We start from the raw sequence: 25,005 nt of genomic DNA, 5'->3' as shown, positions 1-25,005 counted from the left end.
TAAGAATTGATAACACAGCATTTCATCAATTTTAAGACATTTTTCATATCTCAATCATCTTTTATATCAAGATGTATCTTACAATTAATAGTGCTAGTTTAACTGAAATAATTTTTTAGTGACACATAAACTAATAACAATAGCCATCTTCAAGTCTACGAAATATGGCAGTTTCATAATGGGGAACTAACAACATGCATACACACACACACATATATTTATGAATGTATATAAAATAGATAAAGCAACAAATATGACTACCATTGTGCTAATCTCACTTATTACTAAAAGACTCTTGCTCTCAAATATGGAAATTCCCATTTAACTACTGGCCATTAAAACATAGAAACAGACACTGAAGAAGTATTCCTGACAGAGCAAGACTTGTTTTTCTCCTTGGGATAAGGCATATCCAGTCATCCTCCAGCTATTTTTATCACCATTCCAACTCATGTTCTACAAATCTCACTCAATTTCCAGTGAAGAAAGGCCAAGGAAAGCAAAATATTCAACACTCTTGGTGAATATTGTTTTAATTCCTCATTTGCTAATGCAAAAAATACTTTGCAAGAATGTGAGCTTCTTGAAAGTAGGATTTTTATGAACCACCATTGGTGAGTAGTTTTAGTTTTAATTCCTCATTTGCTCTAGCCAATTTTTAAAGAAGTTAGTCAAAATTTAAATTGTTCCCTATCGCAAGGGAACAAATTATATATATGTTTTTAAAAAGGTAAGTCCTCTGGACTTTGCCCTCAATTATAATGCATTCTACTGAACTTTTGGAGAATTACATATAGACCCATTTCGGAAAGAAGCTGGGAAGAACGGTCCAGTGGAATTTTTGGAGTAAGAACTTAATGGGGACTGCAGAACTTTTACTTCAAACTCTCATCATTTTGTTCATCTTGTCAATTGGTTATCCTTTAACTTTTGACCTACTAATTAATTTAATGTATAGCGTTCACAGTACAGCAATTCTCTTAAGGCTTTGAGCAGCACTAAGGCAGGACAAAAAAGTGCTGTGACACTGATTTTTAGGAGCAGTAGGTTTTTCATCTAGACCCATATGTCTGTCCAGTGATGGAGCTCAACTGCATTAAACTAATACAAAAAATACCCTGCCAGAATGTAAGCTTCATGAAAGTACCATTTTTATTTACCACTGTGACTTAAGGAGAAGAATGCTTGGTGTTTAGCAGGCACTCAATTGTTTGTTGAATGGATTTTTTTCCATGCACATTTATCCCTCGCTCAAACCCAAACAGAGCAGAGGACTCTTTTCTAAGTTGATTTTTAAGAAGAAAAACTATACTGTCAAAGATAAAAGCTGTATATTAAGAATCAGCCCTCTGCAGATAGGACACAGGAAAATCAAAATCCTAATCACTAATGTCTAATTTTGCTTAAACAATCTTTAAGGAAAAACCTTATTTTTCCTCAAGAAAACAAGGGAAGCTTAGCAGTAAAACCAAAATGTAGCTAAGTAAAAAAGCAAGATGAAAATCTTTAGTCATCACCACTTTTCCATAAATACCACAAATATGATATAGTCAGTGGCTTACATTATACAGTCTCATTTTCTTATGTTTCCTGTTAGCCCAGGTATACAAACAGTTTTGTTCTAAACACATGTTCAATTTAACATTATATCCTAACAATGTTGTCTGTACTCTAAAGCAGTATTGGGCTCTTAAACAAATTAAACCACTATTATCAGATCATATTAAACCATTCTCTTTGACATAGTTAAGTTATTGAGGGATAGAAGAAAAGAGATAATGGCTGTTTTTAGCTGGCCTGAAAAAGACCAGACACTTATCCCTTACCTTATTAGCACGTATCTGTTTGTAAATATCTGTTTGCTGCCGAATTCGATATTCCAAGTCAGAAACATGAGCCTGAAGCCAGTTCCAGCGGCTGACAATAGCTGCTCGGTCTGCAGCCCATCTCCATTCTGACCTGCGTCTCCTAAAAAAAAAAAATAAACTGAGTGAAATTCAAGTGTAGCAGCAACATTTATACCAAATAATGGTGAGGGGTTTTTTAACATCTAGAGGCCCTTATGCAGACCAATTCTACTGCCAAGAAAAACCAAAGACTTTGTACGAATGTATGTCACAAGACACAGGGATCATATACAGATACTTCATAAATTAATCTCTGAAACTGCTTTCATTTCTCAGGAGATAGAAATACTTTTCTACTTTAACGTAAGAACTATATAAAGAATAAAGATTATCTACATAGAAAACCCAAAAGAAATCACGAATTATTAAAGCTAATAAAGAATTCAGCAAAGTTGCCAGGTAAAGTTCATCATACAAAAACTAAGTGTTTGTGCCAACAAGTAGAAAATACTAATTTTTTAAAAAAGAACTATTCACAACACCAACAAATGATAATATTATACACAAAAGATCTTCAGAGAAAAGAAACCCCCAAAATACAAAAGACATGAATAAATAGAGATTACTTTTAAGATGGCAATTTTCAGATATATCTATAAATTCAAAGAAGTTCAAATTCCCTAATGGTTTTTACTGGAAGCTGACAAACAGATCCAAAAAACTTACATGAAAAAAAAAGTTGGAGAAATTCTAAATGTGACAACAGACTACAGACTTACTGTAAAGCTATGATAATTAAGGTAGTCTAGAAAGACAAAAAGACCAATGAGACAGAATACAGAGTCCTCGAACTTAGAATCAAATATATAAAAGAGATGGCATTCATATGAATACGAAAATACTGAATTACTCAATAAATGGTATTGAAATGGCTGGTTCTTTACAAAGAATTAATAAAATTAGTTCCCTTCTTCATGATATAACGGCATAATTTTAGAATGCCTGAATGTGAAAAGCCAAACTTAAAACAAAGATGAGTATCTTTGGAACTTGAGAGCAGGGGAGGATTTAAATAAGACCCCCCCAAAATTTTAAGCTTATTTTCAACATACAATGAAAGTTTAATTAAGTTAAAGTTAAGCCACTGGTTGCTAGATGATACCTGTAACTAAAGATTAAATATCAAAATATATAACAGAACTCCAACAAACAGGTTAAAAAAAAGACAACTCCCATCAAAGATGAACAAATAGAAAATTCACCTAAGAATCCAAATAGCCAATAAATACATGAAATATTAAAAAGTCATTTCAAATCCAGACTGGGAAAAGCCAGTGTCAGTGAGATTTGGAAAACATCAATTCCTCCATCGCCAGTAATAATAAAAACAGGCATTGCCACTTTTGAAGAGTAATTTGGAAATGGTTAGGTGAAAAATGTGCATACCCAACCATCATGAAATTCTATTTCTGAGAACATAACCTGCACACCTGCTTGAAGAAACAGGTGTAATGGTCTAGAGTTTGTTATAGCTAGAAATTAATCTACTTTGCTGAACTAGGGAAATAAACTGTAATTTATTGTTTTAATAAATTTTTATAACAGTAAAGATATTAACTAGAACTACCTGTATAAACGTGACTATGTCACAGAAGACAATGATGAATAGGAAAACTATATAAAAACTAAAAAACAAGTTCTATTTAGATACACACAAGTAGAAAGGAATTTAACAGAATACTGTTTATCAATGTGATTTTCTATATGTATCGGCATGACTAAATCTCAACAATGTAGAATGAAAAACTACATGAAAACAAACAAATAAATAAATAAATAAACATACAATAATAAGAGCTACCAATACATAAATAGTTAATGTATAAAAACATGCATAGAGTATACAATAAATTCAGAATCAGGGTCTTCATTACCTCTGGGAATGGAGAAGTTGGATTTTAGTTCTATCTGCAATGTAATGCTTGACTTATCTTTAAATAACAAAAAGAAATATGGCAACACTTTAAAATTTCTTAAATACTGGGGTATGAGGCATCTGGTGGTATATTCTATAATCGAAATTCTTTTTCAAGCACGAAGAAGCAGTCATACTGCCCTTATCCCCACCTCCACTCAGGATATACATACTCACTCCGAAAAGTGACTACAAGTGAACTTTAAAAATAGCCCACTGATAGGGTGTTATGTTGTCAATAATAGAAGAGAACAAACCTAACCACAGTAGGATTAGAACTGAGTTAATACTTAATCATATATAAATAAGGCAAAGGGTAGCAATGGTATTTTATTAACTTTTATATGGTCCAAATGTAAGTCATTTAAGCCAATCATTGTGATAAAAGTATTACCCTATTACTTCTCTTTAGACACAAGGTATTTTATAGTTCCCTACTCTTGATGGAATCAGTACAAGATACAAATATATTTAAGTACAATTATCTGGTTCAATGTTGGCTGCAGGTCTAGTTCTATCACAGATTCAGGAAAGAACCTCAAAAGCTCAAGTATAACCTCTGGATCATCCCTCAACTATAAAAATGTCCCTCCCTTTCTAAAACAGGTAAAGCTAGTTAGTCCTCATATGTTCTATTTCCAACTTTCATTACTCTTCAAAGTTCGTCACCTTCCTATCCTGCAAAATTTCTTGGTTTTACAAGTTAATTTCATTTCAGAAGCTATCACAACATCAAGTCCCCATCTATCACCACTGGGCTATTTCATTAACTTCCTTAGTTACTACTGCTAACTTAAGTCACATACTATACTTTTCCTAAATAAACCCCCTTCAAACTATTTCTTCCTGTCACTCCTATGTATAAGAAACCACACAGGCTCCTTTGCTTCTTTTCATATCCTAAGTTCTTCAAGGAATCAATAAAGTATTAAGGGGAGTCAAATTCTAAGGGAGCAATTTAAAGCCAAAAAGTAATTAATAAAATTAACACAACACCCATTTAACAGTCTGTTCACACACAAGTTTAAAAACTGACAGTGGTTAGCCAAAACAAAACCCTAATGTTGAAAATCAAAGCAAGGGAAAGATGATTTCTTTAAAAATTTATAGCACTTCCTCCTTAGTCACCCCTGGTGAACAAAGAATTCTGGCAGTCTTACCCAATGATCCTGAACTTATTAGCTCATAAGCCTTCTCACAACAGTGTTCCAGGACATCAAGCACTCTAAATTGGCAGGAAAGATGAAACCTATTTGTTATCTCTGAATTCAGACACACCTTAACCAAAAGAATTTTGTTTTCTTTCTTGTTTGATGTCAAGAAAAAAACGGAAGGAAGGAAGGAAGGAAAGAAGAAAGGAAGGAGGGAAGGAAAGAAGGAAGGAAGACTTTAAAATCTGTTCGAAAGTTTGAGAATACAAAAGGAAAGGAAAATTACTTAAAACATTTCAGTTCACAAGAACTTTGAAGAATAAATACCTTTTTTCTTTGATATTAAGGAACAGTCCTTTCCACTTTTCCTAAGGTCAAAACTAACAGGTCTGCTATACAGATATTCTTCTATATACCAATATAAACCAAGCCTCTGGATAATATTTTTTTGGAGATTGGCTAATAAACTTGTACTAATAAAGATTAAGTACATTAAGGGAATACTAGCAACCCCTAATTTATGAACAGGCTTCATTCTACAAATATATTTGTCATATGACAGTTTAGAACTGGAATTTTCAGTAGAGTTGTCACAATGTTGTAATTTATTAATGAAAAGTGGAAAACCCCACCCTAAGTGTCCAAAAAGTATCATGTGTTCGAAGTACCAGCAATATGCGCAGAAAGCTGAACTATGAGCAAAGGTGAGAGGTGTATAGCTAGCAAGTCTGAGGTGTGCTGTAAAGATGTCACTACACTCCAGTAGCAGAGCAGAACACCACAAAACATTGCAAGAATAAGCTTCACGTCTTACATTTGTTTTTCCTTAACAATAATAAAACCTCACAGAAACTCGGTTTGCCAGAAGTAGGGATGGATGGATTTCCCCTCTAATATTCAAAATGTAAACTTATTACTGATTTACAGTTCAAAAACAAGACACTCATTTAACATTAGCGTCATGCCTAAACACAGATTTCAAAAAAGAACACATGACTAAGGTTGCAGATTGAGACATAATGATGAACTGGTTTCTAACATAATTGTCAATAATGAAGAAAAAGATGTGGATTCTAACAACGGTTAGTCTTTCAGCTCTTTATTGTTGCTTACTCTGTGCTAGCAATTAGTGAAATAATTGCTTTAACTGTGTGTGTGCGCAGGACATGAGAATGACTTCTAACGTATTATTCTGCAATATACTTTATTCCAGGTTGTACCAAAATATTTGTCTAAATATACTGGGCTACTGCCTGAGTGGAAAATTCATTTTAACTCATATTTTGCTCCTTGCTTTTATTAACATTTTATTGGTAAATCTACTTTGTCTGCATGTGCTATATAAAAATCCATTAAAATTTCACACTATTAAATTGCTTTTTGGTTACCTAAATGCAGGAAGATACAACATTTGCTTTTTTATTATCACATGAATAGAACAAGTTTCATGTTGCTAGCTATAACTAGATTTTTTTTTAGCTATGTGAACTTATACTTTAATAGTTCCCTTTACAGGGTCAGTAGAATATTAGCACATATCTAGAACTTAGGATGTTCTATGGGATTAAAGAATATAGAAAATTTATTTTATTTACTTGAACAAAAAAATCATTTCCTCTAAAAAAGCTCTTCTATTAACAAATCCTTTGAAACTATATAGTGGGAAGTACTTGAAAATTCAGGGTTCAGCATACATGTTAGTCAATGTAGAAAACAAAAAAAGAAATTAACCTGTCATTTCTTTAAAATCATCTTGAATGGTAATGTTAATAGAAATGTTTCATTAGCACAGGACAAACAGGTCAATACAGGCACTTTTATATAAGGAGATTTAACCTCTTAAATGTGGGGACTAAGTTCCTTCTATTTTGGTTACAAATTAGAAATTATACACGGAATCCTCAAAGGTGTCATTGATAAAACCTTTTCTACTGCACCATAAGAGGTAATGATCTGAATCACTTAACTCAGAGATGGTTACCACTAATTTTGCAAAAATAAAAGCGCTAAGGATCTAAGTTCTGTTAACAGAGAAAAAGATTTGCAATACTACACCTCTTCTGCCAACTTGGTGCCAATGAGTTCAACAAAAGAGATTATAATAAACATATCTTCAATGCCTATAGCACAGCCCATACAGCAGAGCAATAGATAGCAATGGTAGCTACATCCTTTTTCTCAAAGATAAACTTCAGCAAAAGCTGAATTACCTAGCAGTAACACTGAAGACAGGCACTGAACCACAAACACCTGACCTAGCACTGCCTTTAATTAAGTCCCAGTTCTAGCCCAGGAAGGAAAATTTGTAAATCCATTAGAACAGTACTGGTGGGTTATACTTTACCCTGATCTAGAAATTTTTAAAAATCTCATTAAAGTCACAACGAATGTACTGGAAAGACCTTAATGGTGATAATTCCACCTTTGTGATCTCAATCCTATCTCTAGTTATTTCTTTTAATGAAAACAAAGGTTCTACTAACAAATTAAAAGTAAATTAACTCTCAAAGGCAAGTTTACGCAGCAGTATATTCAAACAAAAACTGGTAGATAAATGGAGAGTTATGTGCTACTTCCAAGTGAGCAAAAAGTCTGAGACACCTAAATTTTGAAATCTCTAGGTTTTTTAGATGACTTATAAAACCAAAAGAGTCAAGTAAAATTGAAATCATTCCCCAAATATCCAGAGCATACAGCTGCTAGATTCACAGTATTCAGGCTAAGAGTCAGGGTCACTATGGGACAGGAATAGAAAATCTTGACATTACTGAGAGTCACATATAAAAAAACATATGTATATATACGTATTCATTATCTATCTCAAAAGCAGTGTGAAACAAATAAGAGAAAGGGCAGGAAGATAAGTTCAAGCTAAGTTCTCATCGTTTTTTAATTTATATGACCCTAGACATGTAAACTGACCTCTGGAAATAACGGCAACATCTGCCTCACAGGATTGTGGTATTCACAAAATGATGTAATCCTAACTGAAAAGTACAATAAGTGTATTAGAAAAGACAACTATTAAATAAATATAACCTTGGAGTTCAATTCCATATCATAAACATAAAAGAGGATGGGAAAGGAGAAATAAAGAGATCCTGAGATTCTTCAATATTGGGCTTCATTAGTCATCTAAAAGGAAGTTCCATTCTAAAAATAAAACCAACAGGTTCATTAGAATAGACACTGTATTCAGCCACAATTTCAATGACATTACCACCCCTGCCTCCCAATTTACAGAGATGGAGGAAATAAAGAACAGGGAGAAAACAACAAATTGTCGAGCATCAAATATCCCATTACAGCTTTAGCTGTAAAATAAAACTCAGATGAGAATGGGTTAAGAAACAGTTTGTCACTCTATCCAGGTTACATCAGCTTTCTAGAGAGGTTTGTAGTAAGAGGAAACAAATGTACCAGAGCCAATTTTAAACTGCCAATTCATCCTGATAAAGACTCTGAGGGGTTGAACACAACCCTTTTGTGTTACTGCTTAAACCAGATTATCCCTGAAATTAAAATGAGATTTGTGCATTTTGGCAGATTATTTCAGCCAAGCTTTCAACCTACCATCCACTCTTCTCCACTTCCCCGCTCCACTTAACAAATATTTAAGCACCTAGTCTTCACTAGGCATTATATTAGCTGCTGGGGATACAATAACAAACAAGAACCCTGGCTCATTAAGCTTAGAGTTGAATGGGGAAGGCAAATGTTAATAAGCAAATAACTGGGCAAAATGTGAGGTAAGAGATCATAACTATGAATTTAGATTGGGGGATCTGGAAGATTTCTCTGTGGTATAAACATTTAATGTAAGTTAGGGCTTGAAAAGGCAAACGTGCCTTGGATGAAGGTTATGGGAAGTGGAAAGGCATAGAAGATACTGGGGATTGTGGTCTGCTTTAGGAAGAAATGACATATATACACATTATGTAGCTGGAGCTCAGGCAGTGAACAAGGTGGGAAGAATGCACTAGAGTTGACACTGACTGTAAGTAGGTAGGGCCAGATCATACAGACTATGTTTGTAAAACATGTTAGTTTTATGAAACAATATAAGCTGTCCTGATCGTGGCCCATGTTCTTTCATTTATCTTGGACTCTTTATAAACGAAAATTTTCAAACACAAGCTAAAGAACAAGCTCCCATATAACCATCAACTTCAACAACTATCAACTCTTGGCCAATTTAATCTCATCTACAATATCTATCCCCATGGATTAATTTTGAAGCCAATTCCCCCCGTTATTAGATCATTACATCTGTATATATTTCCATATGTATCTCTAAAAAGTAAATTTGCTTAAAATGTATATTTTCATAAATTAAAAAACATTAATTTGTCACATTTCCTGGACTGTCTCAACTGGTTTTCCAAATCAAAGTCAGTAAGATCCACACACTGTGTGTGGCTAATGTATCTCAAATTTGTAACAGGTTTCTTTTTTCTTTTTTTGCTTGCAATTGATCTGTGGAAGAAAACAGCAATCTGTCTTTTAGAATTCCTCGCAATGTGAATTTTGCTGATTGAATCCTTGTCGCAAAATCCACTTCTGGACTTTATGAACTGACACCTCTAAAGTACCTTTAGTTTATCTAGTATTCTGTAGATCAGCTGATAAAATTATTTGTACTTTTGTACATTTGATTTTTACATGTTTAAGACTGACATGTGTACTAAAACATGCCCAACCTTTAAAGAATTAGGTACTTTAAACTTCTCTTAATGGCCATCTATCAACTTTTCACTAAACATAGTAACATATACATACTCTGCAAAGCATAATGAAAGTAAGAAGTGTAATAATTCTTCAACAGAGCCTCTAAGCAGTATTCAGGCCAATCTGTTTGTTACATCCTATATAAGTCTCCAACCTGAAAATACCCAGGAGCAACTGTATCCCTAAAATCCACTTCCTCCTTGGAAAGTCTTTCCTGGTGAACTGCACAGCACAATTCATTACTTTGTATTCTTCAAACTTAGAGTGATCTTATTTTGTTATTTGCATGTTTTATACTTCCAAATCATGTCATGCATACGGTGACTTCTTATGGGCACTACCTACCATGTGTTTTAACTGTAAATCAATTTCCAAGGATATCTGCATACATGTAATTTACAAATAAAGAATTCCTAGGATATATGAAAAAAATGCAAAATTTATTTAGCTGCTTGTTCTGCTTGAATTTCAAACTCTTAAGAAAATACCTAACTGAAGCCTGAAAGACCCAGAATACCTTAGACATAATGAAAATGTTCTGATGGAGAAAAATACAGCATGCCAGAGAATGAAAGTGGCTTAACAGTTCTTCTTGGCAGGCTATAGGACTGGACATGGAATCTGAGCATGAAGATTTAGAACAAAACACTGGCACAGTTACTGTGTCTTTTAAAGAGAATAGAACTCTGTATGTTTCAAGAATAAAGGAAAATGGCAAAATTAATACTAAAAGGTTCTCAGTTATTCAAAGAAATGCTACTCCAGAGTGGCTCCTTCAGAGTAAACCAACCAATTTTCTGTCTAATTTTCAGCCCTGAGAATCCATATTTTTATAGTGGATTCCATTTTAGAATGTTTAAAAAAAGAAATCACACTGAGGTTAGAATATTCAAATTCCGTATGTGAGACTAATTTCTCCTTTGAAAACTCTAAATAGTTAAATGATTCTATTCACTCGAAAACCGTAATGTATAAGAATAGCTATTATTTGATCCAACTCACACACCTAAGCAAAAGACTAAGGATCACATTTTGCAACTTAAAGTACTTACTCTAAGTAGCAGGGGACTTAGAAGCTTCTCACAAATATCACAACTTAGAATGAAAGAAAAACAATTCTCTCTTCACCATTCCCCAACTCCCCAGTCCTGGGCTTCTTAAAGGAGAGTGAAAGAGAAGAAAAGTACAATATACAGTATTGACAGAGAAAAGGAAGGAGGAGGGGAAGATGCTAGCACTTCTTATTCCATAGGAGAACTTTTAGAACAACTTCTAGAACAAAGAAATCTCTGTATTTAGCCCAATAGATTAACTGTATAATAACAATTCCTATAGAGAAACATTTTCTTCTCACTTTAGAGAACAGTGTTTGGAGTCACTGAACCCTAAATTCCAAACCATGGCCCTGCCACTCAGCTATTACTATCACTTAGCCAGCTAATTGAAAGATCAAAGAACAAAAGTTCTTGTATCTATCAATGCTCAACCTCCAGGAGTGATGTTCCAACTTTCGTATATATAAGAAATATCAGAGAGTTGAAGTGAGTCCCAAGGACCATGAATAAGAAGCCTCTTAGATGGTTCTTATGCAAGAAGTATGTAAGACCATACTTTCAGAAATATTACTCAGAGCTATTCAAGTTCAGGAACAAAGGATACATCTTCAAGAAAATGAAATAGAATAAAAAAAAAATCAATGTTAATTTATCAGTTCTAAGAACTTCTGAGCTAGGCAAGATGGCATAGATTCCTATCTCCCGGCTCGGCTCACATCTGCAAAACACAAATCCAAACCCTGGAAATGATGCAAGAGGCGATCAAATAAATAACTCTGAAAGGTGGAAAGAGGAAAGTAAACTGGTTAATCTCAGGACTAGAAAAACAACATAGTGGCAGGGAATCTAAAAGACCCTATTCAATTAATAGGCCTGGTGTTTCCTGACTTTCAATCTAGCAACAAAAAGCTGCCCAGACAGGCTCATCATTTCCTTTGATGGAACAAGAGGACCACCCAACAATACAAGGCAAGCCTTGCAGCAACAGCAAAGGAAACGGTTCAGGGGTTCAGCTAACATTAAGAAATAAGAGGCCAAGGGAAACATTATTACTCCATTTCTCTTCATTTTTATAACAAATTTTCATTATATCTAATCTCTCTCCTTCAATTATCTCTAAAATCCAAGTTCTATCTCCTATTCTCCTCCTGGATCATTCCACTCAGTCATGATTTCACTGCTGTTCACTCAACATGCCAGGCAAGCTATCCAAGCCCTTTACTTGGTATTCCCAAGGCAGACATCCTCACTTTCTTTAGATCTTTTCCTTACAAGTCACTTGTATGAAGTCTTCCCTTGACTACACTATCTTAAGATTGCAAGCCTTCTCTCTTTCTCTCTCCCCTCCCCCCACACTCATTTCTATCCCTCCCCCAGGTTTTATGATTAGAACTTACATGTAAAACATTTTAATTATCTATCTTATTGTCTGTTTTCCCCACTAGAACCTCTCTTATGAGAGCAGGGATTTTTTGTCTCGTTCATTAGCACATTCCTGGTGTCTTAAACAATGCCTAGCACATGGTAGGTACTTGAATATTTGTTGAAAGGGAGGGAGGAAAATAGGAAAGGAAAGAGAGAAGGGGGACAGATGTTAGAACTATGATCTTAACTTTTCCTTGCAATAGATAAAAACCAAAGTAATCCTAGAGTGAAGCTAATCTGTTTCTCATTTGGTGTCAATAGATCTCATAAACCCCTCTAGCCTCTCTTGCCAAAGCAGGATACACAAAATAACAGTCCGTACTCTTAGTCCAAACTTAAACTGACCAGGCAAATAAAGCCATAATACAAAGTGAAAACTACCAGCAAGGTAACTAATCCATATTCTTAACACCAACCACATACAATTTGAATGAATTTTTACTAAAGGTACTATGAATGTTCTATATGCTTTTACATATAAGACAGAAAATTCTCACATCTCAACTCCCACATTCTTTCGAATTGTTTATATTAAATTAGTATCTTGAATAATGTGATAGACATAAAATATTCTATTTCAATTTTCTTGGCAACTTTCAAATATTCTTTTATATAAACTTCGAAATTATTTTGTTAGGTTCTTTATCACATGGTATATCGATCTACTTCCCAGCACACCTCCGAGGAAAAAAAAAAAAAAAACCCTTAAATAATTTTTAATGACCTAGGTCAGCTCTCAGAGATCAAACTAGCTTACAGTAATAAATGACAGAAGGCACAAATAAAGACATTTTCACTGCCCTAACAACTGGGAGATATCAGTAACCAGTGATATACATTTCACTGCTAAGCACAACGCCTAGCATTATGATAACTGCTCAGTAGTAAATGGTAGCTGCTACTGCTCTAACTTCTGACTACCATGCCCGGCTGAACTAATTCAATTCCGCATGGCACTCTAGGCCCTTCCATCTGATAATATTTATTTTGGTAAATGTGTATTCCTTAAAACAAGCTTGAGAAACAAGAACCTGAAACCAAATCTCTTTTATTCTGAATTGAGTGAAAGCATGCTCAGAAAGGTATGTATGGAAGGGGAATACTGGTATTTTTAGTGGGCAGAGGCCAGTGATGCTGCTACACCTATTACAATACACAAAGGAAAGCCCTCAGAACAAAATGTCAATAGAGCTGAGGATGAGAAACCCTGTTCTATATGAATCAATGATATATATAAAATCTTACATTTTTGGCATCATCACATGGCCCCACATTTTTGCAGGCTTTTTGGCTGAGAAGCCACCAAAGTCTTGAGGTTCTTTCATAATCAGGTGAATGGCAAGTAAGAAGTTCAGGCCATGACTCCAATCTTTTTTTAATGAAATAGAATACAATAGAAAATATTAAAGTATGTAGTAGGTAGAATATATGTATAGTAAAGGTAAGTAACTTTTGTTTCAATTACATGCAAGCCAGTGGGTCTTCAGATTCACCTGCAAGTACAAGGAGTCACATAAACTGTGTATCTTACTATAGATTATGCTTAACAGTTCTCTCACCTACAAAATTTGTTGGACTAAAAAACCTACAAGGCTCTTTCTTTACGAAATGTAACAAATCTATGACCATCAGCATGAAACATCCTGTACGTAGAGCTGTAATTTAAACTGGAGTGGTGGTGGGGGTACTATTTGTAACTAGATAGATACCTGAAACACTCAATTTACTCCAGATGCTTCAACAAAATCTTTCCTTTAGTTATTATTAGATTCATATAGACTAGAATCTTGACCAAGTCACAATGCCAAGTCTAAATCTAAATCACCCTCTTAAAACGTGCCCAAAACTTCTAAAACTTTAGAAAGAAATATTAGAGATTATCTCTAAGCATCTCAATTTTTAAATGATCAAAATGGGACCCAAAGGAGTAAATAACTTTCAGAGAGTCATAAGTCAATTCGGTCATTCAAGCTCTTAATACAAACATTAGAAAAAGATCTCAGCAGAATCTGGCATGCTGACATCAGCATAAAGTTACATTCTGATTTTAAAAATCACTTTGACTTCTTATAACTAATTGGCACAAGTAACTATGACTCAAATGTCTTAAAAATTTATTTTACTGACTCAGAAATAAGACTACTTGATCAGCACTACCATGTTTGACATATTTCTAATATAAAATTAAGCCTAATGATCTATTCTTAGAAGCAAGCGGGAACCATATAAATAATAGGAAAATATACAGTGATCACCCAATGATAACATCCATATTGAACTAATAATTATACCGTTAAAGGAAATCAAGACCCCAATCTATTCTTTATTACATGGGCCTCAAGTTTCCCCACTTGCAAAACTGGTCACTAAGGTCTTTCCAGCTCTAAAATTCTACCCATGTTTGCTCTTAAGTGTCATATTATGAACAGGAGATTCAACATTTTACTCACGGTTTAAGGCATGTTCCTGCAAACAAAGTGCCAACTAATGAATAAAGCACAGAAACAACTAGTATGTCGAAGTAGGCTCTGTCTCTTCAGTTAACTTATAAAGTTACTTATCTTTGAGCCAAGGAGTTCCTGAACTACAAACTACGTACTTACCAATTTGTTTACTGCTAAGAGCCCTGGATCCAGAATTAGCTTGGAAACAGACTCTATGCAACTCAATATTTAACACTAGAATATGTGCCTGAAGCAGACTGGTTAAGTATCAAAACAATCTTATTCTTAAATATTCTAAAGAGGGAAGAAGAATACAGATTTTCCAACTTGCTGAACTAAGATTTGTTCTTAAGCAGACTACTATCAGGTTCCCCCCCCCCAGGAGTGTCACATTTTAATGTAATTTATAATAATTTTTCCCAGACAGTTTAATTATGACCACATTGTCAACATTTTATTACAATCTCGTAAGCAAGGGAAAAGGTCTCTAATATACTCATCAACAATAATTCTTGATAGGAATGTTTTAAAGAAAGAGACTGGCAAATCATTTTAAAATTAGATAATAAAATTGAAGCAATACCTGATTAAAAGTCATTAGACTTTTGACTGACAGACAATTGAGTGAATAGGTAAGTCTCTTCCAAAAAAACAAGTCTTAATCCCATTCATCAGACAACTGCATCAGCATTTTAACAGCAATTTCTTCACAGAAAGTTACAAATTACATCACACAAAAGATTCTAACCACATAAAGTTTGGAACAATTTTTCTTTTATGCTCTTTTTGATTTAGATACCCTCTAAGATCTGTCCAGATAAAAGTCTATCTCACTGGAATTTTGTACTAAAGATCACAATTAAGTTTGTGCTATTTTTTTTTTTTTTTTTACAATACTTAGCTGTTTTTATATGTAAGGCAAGCAGAATTACTTTAAAGAAAAAATTATGCTTTTTCCTTCTCCCCTAATGCAGAATATAGCAAACAACCCGCTCATCCGACCATTACTAATCATACAGCTCCTGAAAGCTAAATAGAAACCCTAAGGAAAAATATACATTCTAGGGAAGAAGAAAATTTTAGAGGTGTATTACATGATAGTACATATAGTTTTTCAGAAAACTATATGTGATTTCAAACGAATTCAAAAACTTTACTATGACATTACAAATGAGATACCGTTTATCTGTGGACACTTCCAATCCCACCAAAAAGTGTTTGAACAATCCAAACAGTTCTAAGGGAAGCCAACAGATACAAACTTTGTAGAAGGGCAGAAATGTTAAAGCAATTGCAAAACACGCACAAAAGTTTTTAATGAGAGCGACAATAAAATGTTTAAGCTGCTCAAAGACACCAAGCAAATGTCACAGAACTGCTGGAGGTGTTATCCACCTCCCCACCCCTGCCCTGCCCCCAGGGTAGTCACCAAGGTGATGAAGCAGAGAAAGGGTCTTGAGTATTGAAAAATACAACAGAAACAGTTGAGTTCACTTCACATTTCAGCTTAGTTTTAGAACTCACATTACACTAATTATAGAATCATCTTAGAAAAGAAAGAACCCCAGGAACCAAGTATTATGGCAGAATGAGAACTAGATCCAACTTCCAACTGAGAAGACTGTCTACCACACGAATTACTTAAATTACTTAAATATTTAAGTAATTGAGATTTTGTTAGAAATAGCCAGGTTACAAATTCCTCAAAGGAAAGGCTGATAAAGATGAATAACCTGATAAACTATTAAGATATTTTCTATTAAGACACAAAACATTAAATGTAAATCAGGAAGGAACAGTAACTCAATTCATTTTCATCCTATGACTCCTCTGTTCGGCCTCTCCCGGTGGCTCCCTTCACCTCAAAGTACAATGCAATCTCAATTTACGATTAAAGTCTTCATTAAGAGCCCTTCAACAACTTCTGTTCTCCAGAAGAATTCAAAAAATTTTCTAACAGCAAGTAAAAAGCGCCATCATTTTTCACAGTTTGGTGCCAGGGAATTATTTTATACCTAGAACAAAAACCCATAGACCTATAGCTCCTACGAGTGCTTGAAAATATTTTTTAAATGGCAAAATGATCTCAATAACCAACAACAATGCTTTAATAATGTTTAAAATTACATTTTTAAAAAGTATTAACTGGTGCAGCCAACTTTGAAAATTGTATTATGGTATTTTTAAAAAGATGGCTGCAAATTCTTTGACATCTCTCCCATTGAGAGGTGATGTTTTTGTCTCTTCTTAAATCTGAGAGTCTTGTGGCCATTGCAGTCAATAGAATTAAGGGTGAACTGATGCTAGGTGATTTCCTGGGCCAGGTTATAAACGAACAGGGAGCTTTCACCCTTACTTGCTAAAAATCCAAGCCTCATAAGACAACTTAGAGTATACTCTTTTGTAAAGTTTAAAAATAAGCAAAAGTAACCTGGGTAAACTTTAAAAGCTGTGTCTGCATGTTTTGTGACTGCCTTAGCATTTCTGCCCCTCCAACAAAGATTTTATCTGTTGGCTTCCAGTTAATGTTTTAGGCAAACACAAGTATATGATACAACTAAAAAAAGAAAAAGCAGCAAGAGAGAAAGAGAGACTCAATTCAGGATAGAGAATGGAGGTGGATCCTATAGATAGGTTTTTGGTGATAGCAGTTGAAGTGGGCAGTAGTGCCACAGGTGTGTATTATTTTTAAAATAAAGCCATGCATGGACCAATAACAACAGTGTCATGAGCTCAGAAGTCCAATTACAGTGGACCATTGAACAATACAGGTTTGAACTGTGTGAGTTCACTCATATGCTGGTCTTTTTCAATAAATTCCATAAATGTATTTTCTCTTGATTTTCTTATTAACAGTTCACTTTCTCTAGCTTATTGTAAGAATATAGTATATAATACAATTGACCCATGAACGACATTGGTTTGAACTGTGAGAATACACTTGACGTGGATTTTTTCCAATTGACCACTGCTCAATTCACCCTTGCAGTTCAAATCAATGTCGTTCATTGGTTTGTTCCAAGGTCAACTCCAATGTTGGGCATCCATGTATACAAAGAGATGACTGCAGTTATACCTGGACTTTCCACTGCACAGGAGGTTGGCACCCCTGCATAGTTCAAGGATCAACCGTACATATGACATACAAAATATGTCAATCCACTGTTTATGCTAACAATACTTCCGTTAAATAGCAGGCTCTTTGTAATTAAGTTTTGGGAGAGTCAAAAGTTATTTGTGGATTTTTGACTGTGTGGCGGTCATACTCCTAACCTCTGAGTTGCTCAGGATCAACTGTAAAAAGAAATAAATACATACACGAGAATATATAAAATGGAAGGACATGCTATGATAGAATGAGGGGGAAACATGAGTATCCACATTATAATTAGTTTAAAAATCCTTTTATTTTTAGTTTAAGATAGCAGTTACTGAAATCCAATTTATATTTCACCAACTTTCCTTTAAATATTCACAAAAATAAGAATTTTAAAGTTTTACAGAGCTAGAACCTAATACTGGTTAATTTCTGAATATCCAGAGAAAATTCCAATAACCACACTTAGAACACTAAGGCAAAAAAAGTAGGGACACATGAGGAAAGAGATTTCCATTTCCAACCGCTATATCATATATGGAATCTTCAATAACTAAAGACAGTGAAGGCATCTGTGAACTCCTTCGGCAAACTTAAAAAAAAATGGAGCTCATTTCTTTCCTTCATTAAAAATTTCAAATAATGAAATGAAAGCTAGACAAAAGTAGAGAATTGTATTTTGCTATCCAAAGATATTTGGTTGGCAATGAGAAGAGGCTAATGCTAATAAAATGATGGGAAGTGGTATTCACTGACTGTTTCTAGCAAGGAAAGGACTACATACAGACTGCATCAGGTTATCCAAGAAGCAACACTACTCATAATGGGAAGGCAATAATCGGACAGAAGATCCCTCCCTCAGACCAGCACATCTGAACACTGTCAAATAATAGCAAGTTGGCCAAAGGGTGCACTAAGAAACATTTAAAAAGCTGACAGTCGTTCTCAGAGGAGGTTTGGGGGTACTGGGCAAAAAAAGTGACAAGATTAAGAAGTACAAATTGATAGTTACAAAACAGTCATGGGGACATGAAGCATAGCAAAGGGAATATTGTAATGGCCGTGTACAATGCCAGGTGGGTACGATAGCAATTGGGGAGGACCACTTCATAAATTATATAAATGTCTAATCACTACGCTGTACACCTAACACTAATATATGTATAATACATATACAAAAAAGCTGAAAGTACTTTAACGGCAACAAGGTAGACACTGAAAGGAATCCATCAAGCTATTTATCTATAAACATCAAGACCTTGCAAAGGCCTTTCCTCTTAGGCAATATAACTAAAAATCCCAAGGGCGGGGCGGGGGGGGGGGACAGGGAAACTATCAGAAGTAGAGTTAACACTAGAGGCTAAAGAGTAGTCAGATAAAAAATAAATGTCCCAAAACTAAAATTCTTACATCCTTCCAAAAATCTGTTTATAGTCGTCCCCTCCTCTATTTAAAAAATAAAACAAAACAAACAAACAAAAAAACTCCCAAAACCCACAACAAAATATTCTTCCAATTGCTCAAGCTAAAAAACTTATTATCCTCAAATCCTCTTGCTCACAACTGGATTTAATCCACTGGAAACTCTTTTGGCTCTACCTTCAAAATACAATTCATCTCAGAGCACTCCTGACCACTTCAACCAAGTAACCATCATCTCTCACCTGGAAATGGCATTAGTCTCATGAGTGGTCGTCCTGCCTGGGACTCCTCTGCTTAGAACCTTCCCATCCAATTCAGAGTAAAAGCTAGTTTCTATAACGTTCCTGGCTATTTCTCATCTCTTTCTTGACATAAACTGATTTGACTTGGAACATTTTCTTCTTCCAGATATCCTTGAGCAATGTTTCCTTATTTCCTTAAGGTCATCTTATCAAAGAAGCCTTCTTCCAGGTGAAAAAGAAAAAACGAAAGTCTTTCAAAAAGAGAACAGTCTGAATGAGAGAATGTATTTGCAAACAATGCCTCTGATAAAGGCCTAATATCCAAAATGAATAAAGAACTCATACAACTCAACAATAAAAAAACAATCAATCCAATTAAAAAGTGGGCAGAGGACCTGAACACTTTCCCCAAGAAGACATACAAATGGCCAACAGACATATGAAAAAGATGCTCAACTTCACCAGCTACTAGGGAAATCACATCTGTTAGAATGACTATCATCAACAGGACAAGTAATAACAAGTGTTGGAGAAGTTGTGTGCAAAAATACCCTCATACACTGCTGGTGGGAATGCAAACTGGTACAACCACTATGGAAAACAAAACAAACTAAGAATTGAATTACCATATGATCCAGCAATCTTTCTTCTGGATATTTACCCCAGAAACCTGAAAACATTTATCTGCAAAGATATATGCTCCCTGATGTTCACAGCAGCTTTATTCACAGTGGCCAGGACATGGAAGCAACCAAAGTGTACTATGGTAGATAATTGGAAAAAGATGATGGTACATATACACGATGGAATATTAGTCACAAGAAAAGATGAAATACTGCCATTTGCGACAACATGGATAGATCTTGAGATAATCATGCTTAGTGAAATAAGTCAGACAGAAAATGTTGAAAACCATATGATATCACTCATACGTGGAATAGAAAACTGAAAGCAAAGAACAAATATGACAAAAACTCATGGACACGGACTGTGGATTAGTGGTTACCAGAGGGAAAAGGGAAGAGGAGTTGCTTTTTGAAAGGCTTCCGTTTTTTCTTTTTCACCTGGAAGAAGGCTTCTTTGATAAGATGACCTCAAGGAAATAAGGGAACATTGCTCAAGGATATCTGGAAGGGTATATGGGGTAAAAGTCAAATATTTGGTGACGGAAGGAAATCTAATTTTGGGAGGCAAACACAATGTAATACATATACAACATACTGTCAAATTGTACACTTGAAACATGATTTTATTAATCAATGTCACCCCATTAAATTTTAATATATAAAAAAAATCCTTCTTTGACTGACACAAAATAGTAAAGCTGTTGCTGTCACCACAATTTGTTTTGTTTCCCACGGCACTTAACCAATTGACATATATTTAGTTGTTTATTGCCTCTGTATCTTCAGGAGTGTAAGTTCCAAGAGAGCAGATATTCGTATGTTGTATTCACTGATGTATCAAAAGGAATTCTTATTTGTTTTATTCACTTATATATCCCCACAAACTTAGTCTCCTCATATGCAGTAAGCATTCAATAAAGGCATGTTAAGTGAATAAATACTGGTGATGGTGGAGGTGAGAGGGGAGTGTCCTATCCACAGCTCAGAGCAGCAACCATGTACATACTTGGGAAGTTAGCCAAAATCTTTCCTGAGTGTTATTAATTTACAGATTTGATCTAATTCCAATTAAAATCCCAGTTGGATTTTTGGAGAGAATGTGACAAAGACTAATGAATTTGACTACACAAATTTAAAACTTCTATAATTTACAAATACAGAAATTAGAAGGCAAATAAAAAGCTAGGAAAAATAATTTGTACTAACAAATCGATTAAAAAAGACATTAGTAAATATATAAGATTTATTTATATAAAAAAACAGATGGCCAAAAAATACGATTAAGAGTTAAACTACGTTAGTAAATTGAAGCCAAAAAAAGAAAAAATAATAAAATAAAGGATACTTTTTTTTTTGGCTATCAAACTAAAGTCTTTTAAATTTTTATCTAATATCTGCTAGATTTCAGGGAAACATTGCTGATGAAACAGCAGTTTCATTCCAGAGAACAATATAAGATTCATCCAAAAAATCCTTAAAACTGTCATTATCCCTTGACCAAAAAAATTCCACATCTAGAAAGTTAACCTAAGATGATAATCTGTGATATGAAGCAAGCTTTACTCACGTTTTTTTTTTACACTACTACATAAGAGATCACAAACTTAAGTCACATTCCTGAAGTTGGTTTTATACGCCTGTAGTTGAATTTTCTTTGGCCTCCATAATGGTATCAACATTTTTCAATTTGTTGCCAGTAGTTTAAAATCTATTATACACAAAGACAAGATCTGCCAATTCTGGGTCTGCAAGCCTCTCAATGACTTGTTGGGCCCCAGCCCCAGAGTTTGTGATTCTGTAGGTCTGAGGTAGGGTTCCAGAACTTACATTTCTAACAAGTTCCTAGGAGATGATGCCAATGCTGCTACTCTAGAGACCACACTCTGAAAACCTTAGACTGATGAAGCTTCTTCCCTGGAGCCAGAGAGAGGTCTAGCTTCCCATTATTCACACAATTACAAGATACTTGAACAATATTGGGGATTCCATTTACAGGGGGAAGCAGGGAGAAAAGCAGATGGATAAACAACCAATAGTCACTACAGATGTCATAGCACTGCCTTCCCCTAAGTATCAGAGGTGGAAAACCATTGCCCTACACTACATTTAGGAATAACCCTAGATTAAATTCTTAGTCCTATTTTTTTTTTTTATTCTACATTCTTTCTCATGGGGTTTATCTCTTCTCAGTTTTAATTAACTCTTCTATACTTCATACAAAATAACAAGAGTTGCAAATAAAGACTTGTAAAAGATACCCTATACTTCTAATATTTCATGACCAAAAAATGTTAATTACCAGCCCTAATATTTTCTATTGAATTTGATTTTTTTCCAGCTAGAAACTATACATTGTAGCTAATATTTATTGAATGCTTCCTTTGTTCTCGGCATTGCTACACGCTTTACATGAATTTCATCATGAAGCAGTGCCAACTATTCCCATATTGCAGATAGAGACTCTCAGGCACCAAGGGATTAGGTCATTGGTCCAGAGAAAAACAAAAAGGTCTACTTTCGAACCCAGGCAATCTGGCTCCAGAGTCCTCAGTTTTAACCACTGAACAATACTGCCTTCATCATCTAAAATTCAACATATCCCAAATCTCAACTTTCATCCAAACCAGTTCTTTAAACTTGCTGTCAACATTCTTATCTTCCTATTTAGGCTCTCCTTCAATAACTAAGTCCTATTACATTTCACATCAGTTCTTACTCTTTTTATTTCTATCGACCTAGAAGTCCTTTAGTCATCCTTCCATTTGATCTCTAAAATAACTAGTCCTTCTGCCTAAAGTCTCCCCGCCGGCCCCCCAACCAAGACTGCTGTGTTCCTCACTGCCTTTGGGTCAAAGACTAGCTCAGTCAACAGGGAATTCAATTCAGGTCTTTACCTACTTCTTGGACCCACTTCTCTCAGTTTCCACATACAGATAAGAACTATACTTAAAACACACCCACCCACATGCAGAACTTTCCTGATTTCTGAGGGAGGAGAGCAAGGGATAGAAGGGAAAACACAAGGAGAGAAACAATGTTCAACCTAAAAAAAGTATCATTTCTAAGTTAAAGGCTATAAGCTTTGAAACCAGAACATTCAAACAGCAAACTCTTCTTTCATGGAGCCATTAATAGTTTAAAAAGAATCCTTAAGTATACTTTAAACTTACACAATATTATATGCCAATTATATTAAGCTGTGAGAAACAAAGAATACTGTTGAGGCATCCCAATATAAAATCTCAGTGCCAAAAAGCAAGTTTCACTCTAGGGTCAGGTGTAGGCGGCAGCTGTTGAAACAGAACAGTTTTAGAGACCCTATACAAAACTCTTGCTTGAAATTAAAGTACTCTAAGTTGTTTGTTAGAGGCATCTTTTGGCCTGAACGAAAGCAGCCCAATTTTCTGAAATGTATTTAGATAATCCATGCAGTTCCACACAATAGCCTACCCACCACAATTTTGAGGAGTCATATCTGGCTAGTCAAATACCAGCAGCTATCTTTAAAGCGATATCTTAAATAGATAAAACGTGAGAGGCAACACTTTAAGGAAGAAAGAGCACAGGTGAAACTAAACAATCAGATTCAAATCTTCCCTCTGATGCTTAGTTGCAACCCTAGGGAAGCCCTCTACGTCCCCCCCGCTCCGCCCCCCCCCCTCAGTTTCTTCATCTACAAGAAATACCTAAAACTTGAATTGTTACTAATGAGATCATGTGTTTAATGGCCCTAGAACAACAATACACTCACAGCACTATAAGAGAATCAATACCCTCCATTCTTTCTTATCCTACCATTTAACGTGTTAGCATTAGCTGGGTTATGGGATTACCAGTAATTTGTTGTTTTGCTTCCTATGTTTTAAAATATTTTAATAAAAATTACTTTGTAAAATATTTTATAAATGAAAAATTTTTATTAAGACAAACACAAATGACCTAGTGTTTTATTTCTTAACATTTTTTTCCTGCTTCAATGTGCACATGCATAATAAACTCTCATCGTAAGTTAAATCTCTCATTACAAAAAAGCAACTTTCAATTAGAGATAAGCTATGTATTCTCAATATTGCCTGTTTCTATCCCCAACACACTGTTCCTAAAACTGAAAAATCACTTATCTAAAAAGCAACACATTTTATATATATATATATATAAAAAAACCCTTGTAATTCTTGCAGCAGTGCTATTTCTCAATTACAGAAGGAAGCACAGACAGTCCACTACAATAGCATAAATAACACTGTGTGATACACAAAATAAAAACATGTTGGTCCCTGCCCTTGAGATACATCATTCAAAACAAATGATATGCAATTCACCCTAAAAACCTCCACATAGAAAGGCATAAAGATGGAAAGTAAAGAACCTGCTAGCTGTAAGCCCTTGAAGGGATCATAGAAACAAAGCCCAGTTAGAGATCCTATGTGTAAAGGACCCTGCAAAGCAAAAGGAGCTGATAACGAACTGAACAAAAAGAGCAAAAACAGATCAGTGAAATCATGTTTTTATGCCAGCTGCCACACATGGTTCTAATTTCTTATACATGTTATTTACTACTGGAAACCATTTACTGAGCTGCAGTATATTGGCTACATCCAAGACAAAAAATTACGGCAAGGATGCTAAGAGGGAAATTATTTACTTTGCTTTAGGAAAAAATTCAGAAGTAACTGAGCAACTAAACAGAATGGAAAGAGGTCCACTCTGAGCATCTAACTGGTATGAAAATTTGTTAGAAACAGATCTGAATTAGGGGGGAAAGGCAATCTGATATGCTAATATAAAAGAAGAAAAAAGACCTCAGCAATGAACCAAAGACCAATAACAGAGAAAACACAATAGCATATGCTGGCATGATTCCTTTTTTAAATTAATATTTTATTTTTTAGAGTAGTTTTACATTTACAGAAAAACTGAGCAGAGAATGGAGTTCCCACTTAACCCCCTCACACACACATACACAATTTCCTCTAGAATTAACATACTGTAT

The 25,005-nt window shown here is 34.7% G+C and overlaps 1 protein-coding gene across 5 annotated transcripts in view; it reads right to left on the bottom strand.

Moving 5' to 3' along the window:
- KANSL1 (KAT8 regulatory NSL complex subunit 1) overlaps window positions 1–25,005 on the bottom strand; it is a 160,678-nt gene that overhangs the window by 53,453 nt on the left and 82,220 nt on the right. For all 5 annotated transcript variants that reach the window (XM_011377086.2, XM_023521578.1, XM_023521577.1 and 2 more), the window contains one exon: window positions 1,827–1,968. In XM_011377086.2, coding sequence (XP_011375388.1) covers window positions 1,827–1,968 — 142 coding nt within the window. The remainder of the gene's footprint in view (window positions 1–1,826; window positions 1,969–25,005) is intronic.

This window comes from Pteropus vampyrus, unplaced genomic scaffold (genome assembly GCF_000151845.1).
Source record: "Pteropus vampyrus isolate Shadow unplaced genomic scaffold, Pvam_2.0 Scaffold306, whole genome shotgun sequence".
Classification (NCBI taxonomy): Eukaryota; Metazoa; Chordata; class Mammalia; order Chiroptera; family Pteropodidae; genus Pteropus; species Pteropus vampyrus.
This window is presented reverse-complemented; position numbering and strand designations above follow the sequence as displayed.